We start from the raw sequence: 12,272 nt of genomic DNA, 5'->3' as shown, positions 1-12,272 counted from the left end.
GAACTTGTGTAAACTTTGAACTGTTTTAACCTTATTTCTAAGGATTGTCTTCATCTTCTAGGCCTGGAGATGACTTTCCTGCCAGTCCCTGGCATTTTCAGGACAATACTGCTCATTAATCCTAACTGTGCCTTCTGTGTTTTGACCCCTCATAAGAGTTTGAGAGTACATGAAATTTGTGAGACTTGCCTTCTTAATTTTCTCTGACTTTTTGTTGACCCTACTTCTGACCATCTAAGAAAACTTTTTTAGAAGTGCAGGCAGCAAGCAAATTGATCATCTTATCTAACGTTACGGGGCTAGTCTTGCAGTACCTGCATACACAATCCCAGTGTACCTCTTCTGGACAGTGCTTATGGCCCTGAAACTGAGTGCCACAGGTAGTTCATGAACCAGGAACAACATCTATTGTCAGAATCCTATTGTCAGATCACGTGCCAATGTTTGCAATGGCAACATGTACATTTTTGATGCTATTGAACGACAGACACATTGTATGGAAGATTTTGGAGCCCCACAGAGTAAAATGCTGAAAGGAAAATCTCAGAGGTTTTTTAGCTCTGGACGAAAGTCTATTACAACCTTCTTTTAAAAATATGTAATTATCTTGGTAAGATAGAGTGGCTTGTCTGCTCATTGAGAGACGAATGCAAGAAGGGCTCTGAGCTGAGGGAGAAGATTAATAGTTGCTGTCAATAATGGGAAAGAAAGGATAACTTGACGGGTTTCACATGAGTAATCACCATGTAGTCCAAGAGCATTTTTATAACTTTGAAGGATGGGCTGTAAATTTACCTCCTTGATAGAATCTTTTCTTGTTGGTCAGTTCTCTATCAATTTGTTATAGTGTCTCCTCCACCAGGTAGATCGGTTGCTGAGCATGGTGCTCCCATTCTGAAGTGAAGATTGCAGTGTCAGGAAATGGGAATACATCTAGGTATCATTCGTGCCACTCTGTGCCATTCCTTTCTTTAAGGAAAGTTGTTAAGCCCTCTAGCTGCCTGCAGAAGCCATTCTTTGCATTTTGTGCAAAGCACAAGTGAGTGGGGGGGGGGGGGTAAGGCACATGCATAATGCTTGTACAATATTCCCCTACGTTTGAAGTATGAGCTTGTGGGTCAGTGATTTAGGCCTAAATCTCAGGTAGATCTGTACCCATGGATAGAGTCCCCAACTCCAGGATTGATCTGGGCATCAGTCTCCAGGTTGCTTCTGAAAGCCACCTTGGAGATTTTAACAGGACCTCCAGAAATTTCCAACAATACATCATGTTAGAAAAGAAAAATCTCCACAATAGTTTCAGTCAAAGTTCTCCATGAAATGCCAAGTTCCCTATGGAGTTGTCGGTTTGAATCCTGGCTAAGGTGAATTTGGATATTGAATGGTGTCCTACTTTGTGCTCAGGGGTGGAATGTTCAGTGGTAGAGTAGATGTTTTGCAATAGAACTCTGGTGGAGCAAATACTTTGGAGCACAGGATCTGTAGCAATGACAAGGATCTCAAGTAGCAGAACTGGAAAGAACTTCACCTTGAGACCTTGGAGACCTTTGCTCCTCTTGGCCTTGCCCATGGAGGCAGCACTGAACTATTTTAACTAATGGAGGAATTCAGCAGTAGACAGCTCCATGCATTCATGTTCACTTTTGGTATTTCCTATGTCTGCACAGTGATTTCACATTGAAGCACACTAGGTGTGTTGCCATGTCAATGGTGTTAAACTTTTAGAAATTCCTTGGCTACTATTTCCTGAGGACTAAGTTTTATTTATTTATTTATTTTATCTCCAAGGGAAAGCACTGGTGATTGATAATGTGCAAACTTGCTTATGTTCTTTGCAACACACAAGAAAAAGTTATCCCTAGACAGGTGAAGAACGGATAGACTTTCAACCTGTTTGTGATGGTGTAGCACTCTTCTTGGGGAAAAGGTGCTAAAATTGTCAAGGCAGACTATCAGTTTTTTGCCAATTGACAAGGCACGCCACACTGCCATCTGGGACCTCACATCCCCCAATGGCCCTATTAATATATAACCCCCAAACTCCTGCAGCACACCTGCAGACCATTCATATGGTACACCAATGTACCATGAAATAGTTGTTGAAAATCTCTGTCTGTCTGTCTGTCATGCTCATGCACAAGAGCATATGGTTTTTTTCCCCCATATAGAACATTCAGTATTGTCCCCATTCCTTTAAGAAACTCCAGATTCCAAAAATAGATGCAAACCTTTGTTATCAGTATAGAAATGTCACCATTTTCATGAACATAAGAACATAAGAACATAAGAACAGCCCCACTGGATCAGACCATAGGCCCATCTAGTCCAGCTTCCTGTATCTCACAGCGGCCCACCAAATGCCCCAGGGAGCACACCAGATAACAAGAGACCTCGTCCTGGTGCTCTCCCCTACATCTGGCATTCTGACTTAACCCATTCCTAAAATCAGGAGGTTGCGCATACACATCATGGCTTGTACCCCATAATGGATTTTTCCTCCAGAAACCCGTCCAATCCCCTTTTAAAGGCGTCTAGGCTAGACGCCAGCACCACATCCTGTGGCAAGGAGTTCCACAGACCGACCACGCGCTGAGTAAAGAAATATTTTCTTTTGTCTGTCCTAACCCGCCCAACACTCAATTTTAGTGGATGTCCCCTGGTTCTGGTATTATGTGAGAGTGTAAAGAGCATCTCCCTATCCACTCTGTCCATCCCCTGCATAATTTTGTATGTCTCAGTCATGCCCCCCCTCAGGCGCCTCTTTTCTAGGCCGAAGAGGCCCAAACGCCGTAGCCTTTCCTCATAAGGAAGGTGCCCCAGCCCCGTAATCATCTTAGTCGCTCTCTTTTGCACCTTTTCCATTTCCACTATGTCTTTTTTGAGATGCGGCGACCAGAACTGGACACAATACTCCAGGTGTGGCCTTACCATAGATTTGTACAACGGCATTATAATACTAACCGTTTTGTTCTCAATACCCTTCCTAATGATCCCAAGCATAGAATTGGCCTTCTTCACTTCCACCGCACATTGGGTCGACACTTTCATCGACCTGTCCACCACCACCCCAAGATCTCTCTCCTGATCTGTCACAGACAGCTCAGAACCCATCAGCCTATATCTAAAGTTTTGATTTTTTGCCCCAATGTGCATGACTTTACACTTACTGACATTGAAGCGCATCTGCCATTTTGCTGCCCATTCTGCCAGTCTGGAGAGATCCTTCTGGAGCTCCTCACAATCACTTCTGGTCTTTACCACTCGGAAAAGTTTGGTGTCGTCTGCAAACTTAGCCACTTCACTGCTCAACCCTGTCTCCAGGTCATTTATGAAGAGGTTGAAAAGCACCGGTCCCAGGACAGATCCTTGGGGCACACCGCTTTTCACCTCTCTCCATTGTGAAAATTGCCCATTGACACCCACTCTCTGCTTCCTGGCCTCCAACCAGTTCTCAATCCACGAGAGGACCTGTCCTCTAATTCCCTGACTGTGGAGTTTTTTCAGTAGCCTTTGGTGAGGGACCGTGTCAAACGCCTTCTGAAAGTCCAGATATATAATGTCCACGGGTTCTCCCGCATCCACATGCTTGTTGACCTTTTCAAAGAATTCTATAAGGTTCGTGAGGCAAGACTTACCCTTACAGAAGCCATGCTGACTCTCCCTCAGCAAGGCCTGTTCGTCTATGTGTTTTGAGATCCTATCTTTGATGAGGCATTCCACCATCTTACCCGGTATGGATGTTAGGCTGACCGGCCTATAGTTTCCCGGGTCCCCCCTCTTTCCCTTTTTAAAAATAGGCATGACATTTGCTATCCTCCAATCTTCTGGCACTGTGGCCGTTTTGAGGGACAAGTTGCATACCTTAGTCAAGAGATCTGCAACTTCATTATTCAATTCCTTAATAACCCTTGGGTGGATGCCATCAGGGCCCGGTGACTTATTGATCTTTAATTTATCAATGAGGTCTGAAACATCTTCTCTTTTAACCTCTATCTGACTTAACTCCTCGGTTAGGAGGGGCCGTTCGGGCAGCGGTATCTGCCCGAGGTCTTCTGCCGTGAAGACAGATGCAAAGAACTCATTTAATTTCTCTGCCATCTCTAAGTCTCCTTTTATCTCCCCTTTCCCTCCCTCACCATCCAGAGGGCCAACCGCTTCTCTGGCGGGTTTCCTGCTTCTAACATATTTGAAGAAGCTTTTATTATTCCCCTTAATGTTGCTGGCCATGCGTTCCTCATAGTCTCGCTTGGCCTCCCCTATCACCTTCTTACATTTCTTTTGCCACAGTTTATGTTCCTTTTTATTCTCTTCATTAGGGCAAGACTTCCATTTACGGAAGGAAGCTTCCTTGCCCTTCACAGCCTCTCTAACTTGGCTGGTTAGCCATGCGGGCACCCTCTTGGATTTAGTGGAACCCTTCTTTCTTTGCGGTATACACCTCTGCTGGGCCTCTATTACTGTTGTTTTAAGCAGCCTCCATGCATTCTGGAGAGACTGGACTCTTTTTACCCTCCCTTTCAACCTCCTTCTAACCAGCCTCCTCATTTGAGGGAAGTCCGCCCGTCGGAAGTCAAGGGTTTTTTCACTCTTCACTCACAACAGGAGAGGAAACTGAATGCTTTCCACATGCGCTGCCTCCGATGTATTCTCGGCATCACCTGGCAGGACAAAGTTTCAAACAACACAGTCCTGGAACGTGCTGGAATCCCTAGCATGTATGCACTACTGAAACAGAGACGCCTGCGTTGGCTCGGTCATGTCGTGAGAATGGATGATGGCCGGATCCCAAAAGATCTCCTCTATGGAGAACTCGTGCAAGGAAAGCGCCCTACAGGTAGACCACAGCTGCGATACAAGGACATCTGCAAGAGGGATCTGAAGGCCTTAGGAGTGGACCTCAACAAGTGGGAAACCCTGGCCTCTGAGCGGCCCGCTTGGAGGCAGGCTGTGCAACATGGCCTTTCCCAGTTTGAAGAGACACTTGGCCAACAGTCTGAGGCTAAGAGGCAAAGAAGGAAGGCCCATAGCCAGGGAGACAGGCCAGGGACAGACTGCACTTGCTCCCAGTGTGGAAGGGATTGTCACTCCCGAATCGGCCTTTTCAGCCACACTAGACGCTGTTCCAGAACCACCTTTCAGAGCACGATACCATAGTCTTTCGAGACTGAAGGTTGCCAACTACTTCTCTGGCTAGAGAGAGTGGGTTTCTCTCCACTTGGCTCTTCACTTTGACTGTGCAGCTTCTGATCATGATTGAGCTTGTTTCTGTGGTGATGCTGGAAGAACTGGCAAAAAACCATGTCATCTTCACTTTAAGACTTGGCTTCTCAGATGGAATCATTCAGCTTCTTCCAGTTGCTTGTAAAAGGGGAGATGAATTGAATGGACTTCCCAGGAATCAATAAATAAAGCAAGCTCCTCATCTAGTGGTTGTCCCTTAAAAACTAGCGAAGGTCACCTTTTCTGACAGGGTTCGCTATGGGCAGCCTGAGTATTTTTCATGTTGACTGTTTGTCTCCATTAGGCCCCAATGATGGTATTTCTGGTAGTTTTGCAAGCATCATGCCTGTCTGTGCTGTTAATAGCATTCAAGACAAAGAAGAGGAATTCTCTCTTTCTCTCTCTCTTTCAGAAATTCGGTATCCGTGGGTGATCTGTTCCTGACTTCCCACAGATACCAAAACCCGCAGATAAGCAAATCCATGGGTTGGTCTAATATTACCTCATGAGAACCATATTGGTCATGTGACCATATTATCTCTGGTCATGTCTGGTCTGGAGGTGTTCTGAGGCCCACAGACAGGGTATGTGGCCTCTGCAGGCCTCAGAAAGCCTCCCGGATGTGACTGGACAACAACTCTGGTTGCATCCAGGAGCTCAGGTGTGACCCTCAGTGAGTTAAATCTGCGGGTCCTGAATCCGTGAATAAGGAGGATGGACCTGTACTGTGTAGACTTTCTTCTTATTGGTTGGCAACCTTCAGTCTCGAAAGACTATGGTATAAGCCTACAGCACCTGGTATTCCCAGGCGGTCTCCCATCCAGGTACTAACCAGGCCTGACCCTGCTTAGCTTCCAAGATCAGACAAGATCAGGCATGTGCAGGGTAACATTAATCTATTGTGGGGAACCTCTTGGTGTCTGGGCATTGATGTCTATACTGGTTACATGGCCATGAATAAGGTTCTGTGAACAGAGTGACCTCCCGTCAAGCTGAGTGTGCAACCATTCTGGAGAATCTGGGTCTTTTGCTCATATATTAAAGGGAGTGTATGTTAATTCCTTTTACTATTTGCCCAGTGTTTGTTATGTGAATTTAGAATAGCATTGTGTTGGCCTGCGCATTGGAGATGTTTCTTGGATGACAGCCTGCATTCATGTACTGTATTGTATGTGAGAATATTTTGTTTAGTATAAATACAGTGTATGTGTATCTGGTTTGCTTGTGTACAATATTATGTATTCCTCTTTGTGTTGCTGCTGCTGCTGCTGCTGTTGTTGTTGTGTACATTTTTGAAGTGACATGCTGGCTTTCCCCTTTTTTTGGTTGCTAAGAGCTCCAGAGTAGAATTGGGACATTGTGTTCGCTTGCTTATTGTGCCGTCATTTTATTATTTAGCCCCTCCTCCTCACCCACACACTTCCAGATGACTCTGAAATATGGAATATTACTGTCTTTACATAATACAGAACAAGAGGAAAATGATGTTCTTACACCATATTCAAAAGCACGTTTTATCTTTTTCTGTTCTTTTACAACTAAGATTTTCATACACTATTACATAGGCTTGCAGAAATCAAACACTTGCAAGTTAGGGGCGTCACATATGCAACCTCAGATGGAAGTGTACAGTTCAAGATATAAAAGAGGAATGATATTACTTTGAATGCTAAACCCTTAATGTAGACCATTGCCATATCTAGGGTGTGGCAGGTGCCCCTTGAAGGGGGGCGCCACTGAGCAGAAAGAACAGGGGCAGACAGTTCCTGTCTGCCTCATTTTTAATTATCTATTGGTGTCTTCTTTGCTCCAATGCAAATCACTGCATCAAGTATAATATCAGGGTTACACATGGCACTGATAAGTTCTGTGTGGTTAATGTAGAACATACTGGGTGGGGAAACGAATGTATGGCTAATGTCTTCCCCGCTCTTAAATGCATAAAAGGAGATTGGAGAGACAGCCAAGTAAATGTTTACTATCACGAATGAATGGAAAATACACTTCATAAGTATCTAAATTATACAAGTATAATATCAGGGTTACACATGGCACTGATAAGTTCTGTGTGCCAAGGCCACACAAATTATTGCTAACTCAGGTTAACTGGGTATGGGATATGTCAGGGAAAGGGACTTCCATGAGAAGGTCAGCCAACTAACAGGAGTAGTGCCTAGTGGTTAGCACTCACATAGCACTAAGCAGAATAGCTGCCCCAGGCAGGAAGACAAACCCTGAATCCATATCCATCATACTGTTGGGGAATAATGGCATTTCCCAAGATAGAACAAGAAGGTTGCTGGAGGATTTTTCAGCAACTCTGAGACTGCTGAACCTGCACAAGAGCTCCTGTGGAGTTAAAAGCATCCCAAAATACAGAAAAATAGGCAAAAAGAAAAAAAGAAATAAAAAAATTGGCATCCATAACAGAGGAACATTCTTAGGATCACAGACTGCATTTGGGAACCGGTTTTTGGCTACCAAATGCACATGGGGAAAGCCCAGGTCAGTGGCAAATCACCTGCCTTGCATATCACAGGACCCAGGTCCAAGGAAGGATTTCAGAAGGTAGGCTGGAAACGACTCTTGCCTGAGAGAACTCTTGCCAGCCAGAGGAAGCCATACGGGGCTGGACTAATCATGGGCTTGACTCAGTACAAGGTAGCTCCATATGTTCATCTCATGTTACTTTGAAAAGCACCCAGATGTATAAACGGCAAGAGTTGCCCGCAAGCAAACAAGCAAGCAGAGGCCTGGTTTATTTGTCATGGCTGCGTGTGTGCAGTTTATATATGCGGTCCACAGCCAGGTACTATTTAGTTATATAATGTCCATATGTAATCAATGTCCAAGTAAATTATAATACATGAAGTTACTCTAAATCGTAGGTCATGCGGGACAAGGGTTGTTCTCTTCCCTTCTGGTAGGTCAGCTCCTGGGACTGTTTGAGAAAGTTTTGAATGCCCTCTTTCCCCTCTGAGCCCTGCATCTTCCTGCACAGATGCAGGCATGCACAAGCACACCCTGTCTCTGCCAGCTTCCGGGGAGTGGGCAATATTTGAGCGACTGGGTTGGTGAGGAAGCCCTGGCTGTGACTCCCTGGCAAAGTACGTTACCGCACCGTACCACAGGGGACCTCCTTTGAGCTCTAATTAACAGTGTGCCACATTAATCGGTATCTCCTGCCGAATGATTAACATGTTTCAAGTCCCATTAAGAATGGTTATGACAGGAAGAGGCAGGCAGCTGTCGGGGATAATTACCATATACTTGAATGATCCTGTAATCCAGTGCTGGCTGGAGAGGGGGTGGGGATGGGGAGGGAGGGGAGGATTGGGACAGGAGGCAAACTGCAAGAGCATCTGGCGGTGGCAAGGACTTGACAGAGCACATCCCGGAACTGATGGATGTTGTGCAGACCATTCTTTGACACAGCTGATAGTGTCAGAGAGACTGATACTAGAGCAACTGAGGTTACGATGAAGGGTGCCAGAGTCAGAATAATATTTGCATATCCTGCAGCTTGGACCGTGACTGGAGAGCACATAGGGGAGAAGCCCCAAGGGAGTGCGTGGTGTGGTCTCTTGCCAACATCAAGCAACTCTGATGCTGGGGAGGAGGGAAGTGGTCCACAGATGAGGGCTGGTGTAGTCTAATTTGGGATGAACTGGATCCTCCAGCATCCTCTGAGTCTTAGGATGAGAGCACTTTAATTAAGTGGCGTAGCTCCATCGGGAAAGTTACTGGTGTGATGAGAATTAGCCTCTTGCTACTCATCTGACTTAATTCCATGGGTGAGTTGGAAACTTGTGCTTTGCTTCTAACCCTTTTCCTTTCAGATACTAAAGATGGTCTAAAAGTCTATTTTGTCCGCCTCGCTGCATCCCCTCTAGGGCATTGCACAATGCATCCTTGGCTGATGGATAAAAGCTACTGGTTCACACATTTGTTAAATAGTGGAAACATGATGCTCCAGTGTGGAGGGCAAGTGAGGGTGCACTTAGTAAGGCCAAGCAGGACACAAAGCATTCAGGAAGCAAAGCTGCATGAAGATGCCCAGCTGCAATCCATGTGGGGACAGGACATTAGAGTTCTCAGTGTGATGGTGTGAATTACAGTGATTTAAGGCAGAAAATTGCATAGTAAAAGAATATTTCCCACTCCCTCAAGGCTCATTGGAGGTTGACAAGATATTAACAGCTTGGGTTAAGGGACACTGTCTCTCCTGGGTCTTCTCAGGGTATGGAATTCTCAGTTGTTTGATCAAGGTCAACTGCTCTGGATAAAAGACTCATCAGGGACCACCATGGTTGGTGTTTGGGAAGGCACTGCAGCTTCTAGGCCTGCACTTTTCCAGAGAGAAGATGTTCTTCCCCTGATTTGCTCCCATTCATTCACTGTCCCTCGTTGACAGGGACAAAGAGGGTCAGATGGGGGCTGGCATGTGAAAGTGGGCATGCTTGATGTGCCACACATACCTCTGCCTTCATGCTGACTACAAAGGCAGCCCTCCCATCCCAATTAGATATCCAACTTGTCTCAACAAGTCCCTTCTGAACATGTTCTTATAATGACATGGCCCAGGAAGAACATTTTCACATATGAGGCTTAAATTACTTTTGACCTCCTCTCTCTTGCTAGTTGCAAGAGCATGCAATCCTTGATAATGGGGCACAGAAGAAAAGCACCTGCCATTTCAATTTGCTGTGTCAGGTTCCTTTTCAAATGAGAAACAGATTTTTACAAAATTGACTTTAAGCCATTTCTGCTCAATGTTGCATATACACAACAGGGATCAAATGTGTGTATCTGTGGGCTGGGCAGAAATGGGTTAGGTCACATGTGCAAAAGGGTCATAAGTCCATCTCCTTCATTGAAGACCAATCTGTAGGTTGACAGAAAACATGGTGTGTCACTGGATACTTTTGAAGCTATTGTCATCAACTTCTCAGCACATCTTTTTGGCTCTGTGGAGGTACCCTCTCTTTGTCTGGGTGGTAAATTTCATTCCTATATGTGCAGAAAACCAATTGCTACCAAGGTTCTCTCCTAGGGCTTGCTGCATTTTCTCTTGCTATCTCAGTGCATGTTTTCCTTCTGTGGGAAGGGCTGTAGTAGATGCCCCTTTCAAGAGGTAGAGTGGCCATATAAAGACCATGAAGCCATTAGCGACACAGTTTCCAGGCATGAAAATTTTGCAGGAAGTATAGATTGACAAAGAAATAAGCAAGCCTGATTATGTCCACAACTTCCAACTGAAACCTGTTACAGAACCCTGTGTCCTCTTTCTTTCAGATCGTGAGCGGATTGGCCTGGACTCTGCTTACGAGCAGGAGGGAAAAGTGCAGTTTGTCATCGATGCTGTCTATGCCATGGGCCATGCACTGCACAACATGCACAAGAGCTTGTGCCCTGGGAAGATTGGCCTCTGTCCCAAGATGGACCCAGTAGATGGTGCAGAGCTGCTAAAGTACATCCGTAGCGTCAATTTCTCAGGTCTGTCCTTCTGGGTGGAAATGCCCGCATGGCTAGATTGCAACTACAAAGGGGTTTTTGTTGGGCTTCTTGGGATATGATGATATCCCCCTCTCTAATTTAATGTACAAACCTGAGCAAACGTTTCAATGCCTCCCTTGCCACCTCTTGCAAGAATTTGCCTCCTCCATCCACAGCATTAGTGAAGGGCTGGTAGCATGTTCTTTTCATTGTTCCTCCCTCCCTCCTTCTGACTTGACATACAGCAACTGGCACCGAAGGCTGGTGAAGAGTCACACCATTGTTGCAGAAGGATGTTCACCTGTCTGCTCCTGATTCTTTAATGACTGCATAACAGACAGAAGTCAATAGGCAACGCTTTTCCCAACGCTGTCCATTCTTGGGGAAGCTGCACCCAATTTTCTGTCTGTTGTACAGCTGGAAAAGGCACAGAGCCTCTCTGTGGGGGGGAAAAAAATGGGCCACACTGGCTGTCAGAGGAATGACCTTGGGTTGCTCTGGGTCACAGATGGGAATAGCTCTTCCCTGCCCTGGAGTGGTTATGAAGATTAATAAGGGAAGACACTGCAAGAGGGGTCATTTAAGGGCTACTTCATGCATCATAGGAAAGATGAATTCACGTTTCTCATTGCACATGCTTCTGGAGCAGCTACCATAGTGTGCAGGGGGGAGATGTATGTCTGAGGGCTGACGGTAAATACAAACCTGGCCAAGCCTCCTAGACATATTTTTACCCACTGTTATCAGACATGCATCTCCTTCCACACATTACAGCATCGGCTGCAGACATCTTCATGAGTTCATAATGAGTTTTGTATAATGGCCCTAAGTGACTAATCGAAACATCCCAGATGTTGCTGGACACTTTAGCATAAGCGTTTCCTTATATGAGCTGGCAATCCTTGGGGAGAGGGGAAACGATGCTTTGTGTCAGCGTGGAATGTTTAGACATCTGGTGTCCGGGCACCCTTAATTACAGTATCTAGCTCTGCCCTTATGTATTGCCCAGGAGACAAGATGGTAAACCAGACCCAAACCAACCCACATCTCCTGAAGTTCCAAAATAAATCTATCTGTACACACACAAATCTGTACACAAAAATGCCCTTTCAAACTTGCATTTCCTTTCCATTCATGCTCCTTCTTGGGTAGAAAAAAATTTCCTCTCCTCTGGTAGAAAATGGCCCCCCTCTCTCCCTGATTAGTGATTCCTTTACATCTCTTGAAACTCATCACTTCCTCACATTATATCTCTTTAATATACATTTTCGGCTTCTGCCTTCTTATTACATCTATTTATCTCTCCTCTGCAATCTCCTCACAATCTGTCTCTCTTATTTATTTTCTCCTTATCTTGTAGTTTGATTTTCCTGCTTTCTTCTGATATTGGGATGTATTTGTGCAATTCATTTGATTTTGTTTTAAGATAAACTTTTGAAAAGAGAACAACACCCAGCAACAAGCCTTGCTTTGAGGCAACTTGCTAAATAAATCACTGTAATTAAAGATTTCAGAGTACTGTACTTCTCCTCTGGTTACATCCCTCTTCGAATAAG

The 12,272-nt window shown here is 45.1% G+C and overlaps 1 protein-coding gene and 1 pseudogene across 1 annotated transcript in view; one reads left to right on the top strand and one right to left on the bottom strand.

Annotated features, from left to right (window-relative positions):
- GRM4 (glutamate metabotropic receptor 4) overlaps positions 1 to 12,272 on the top strand; it is a 278,227-nt gene that overhangs the window by 211,303 nt on the left and 54,652 nt on the right. Inside the window, exon 6 of the mRNA XM_066623017.1 lies at positions 10,516 to 10,716. Within this exon, the coding sequence (XP_066479114.1) occupies positions 10,516 to 10,716 (201 nt within the window). The remainder of the gene's footprint in view (positions 1 to 10,515; positions 10,717 to 12,272) is intronic.
- LOC136650352 (5S ribosomal RNA) lies at positions 6,004 to 6,122 on the bottom strand (annotated as a pseudogene).

Source organism: Tiliqua scincoides, chromosome 4, assembly GCF_035046505.1.
Source record: "Tiliqua scincoides isolate rTilSci1 chromosome 4, rTilSci1.hap2, whole genome shotgun sequence".
Classification (NCBI taxonomy): domain Eukaryota; kingdom Metazoa; phylum Chordata; class Lepidosauria; order Squamata; family Scincidae; genus Tiliqua; species Tiliqua scincoides.
Note: the sequence above shows the minus strand (reverse complement) of the source record. Positions and strands in the feature narration are given on the sequence as shown.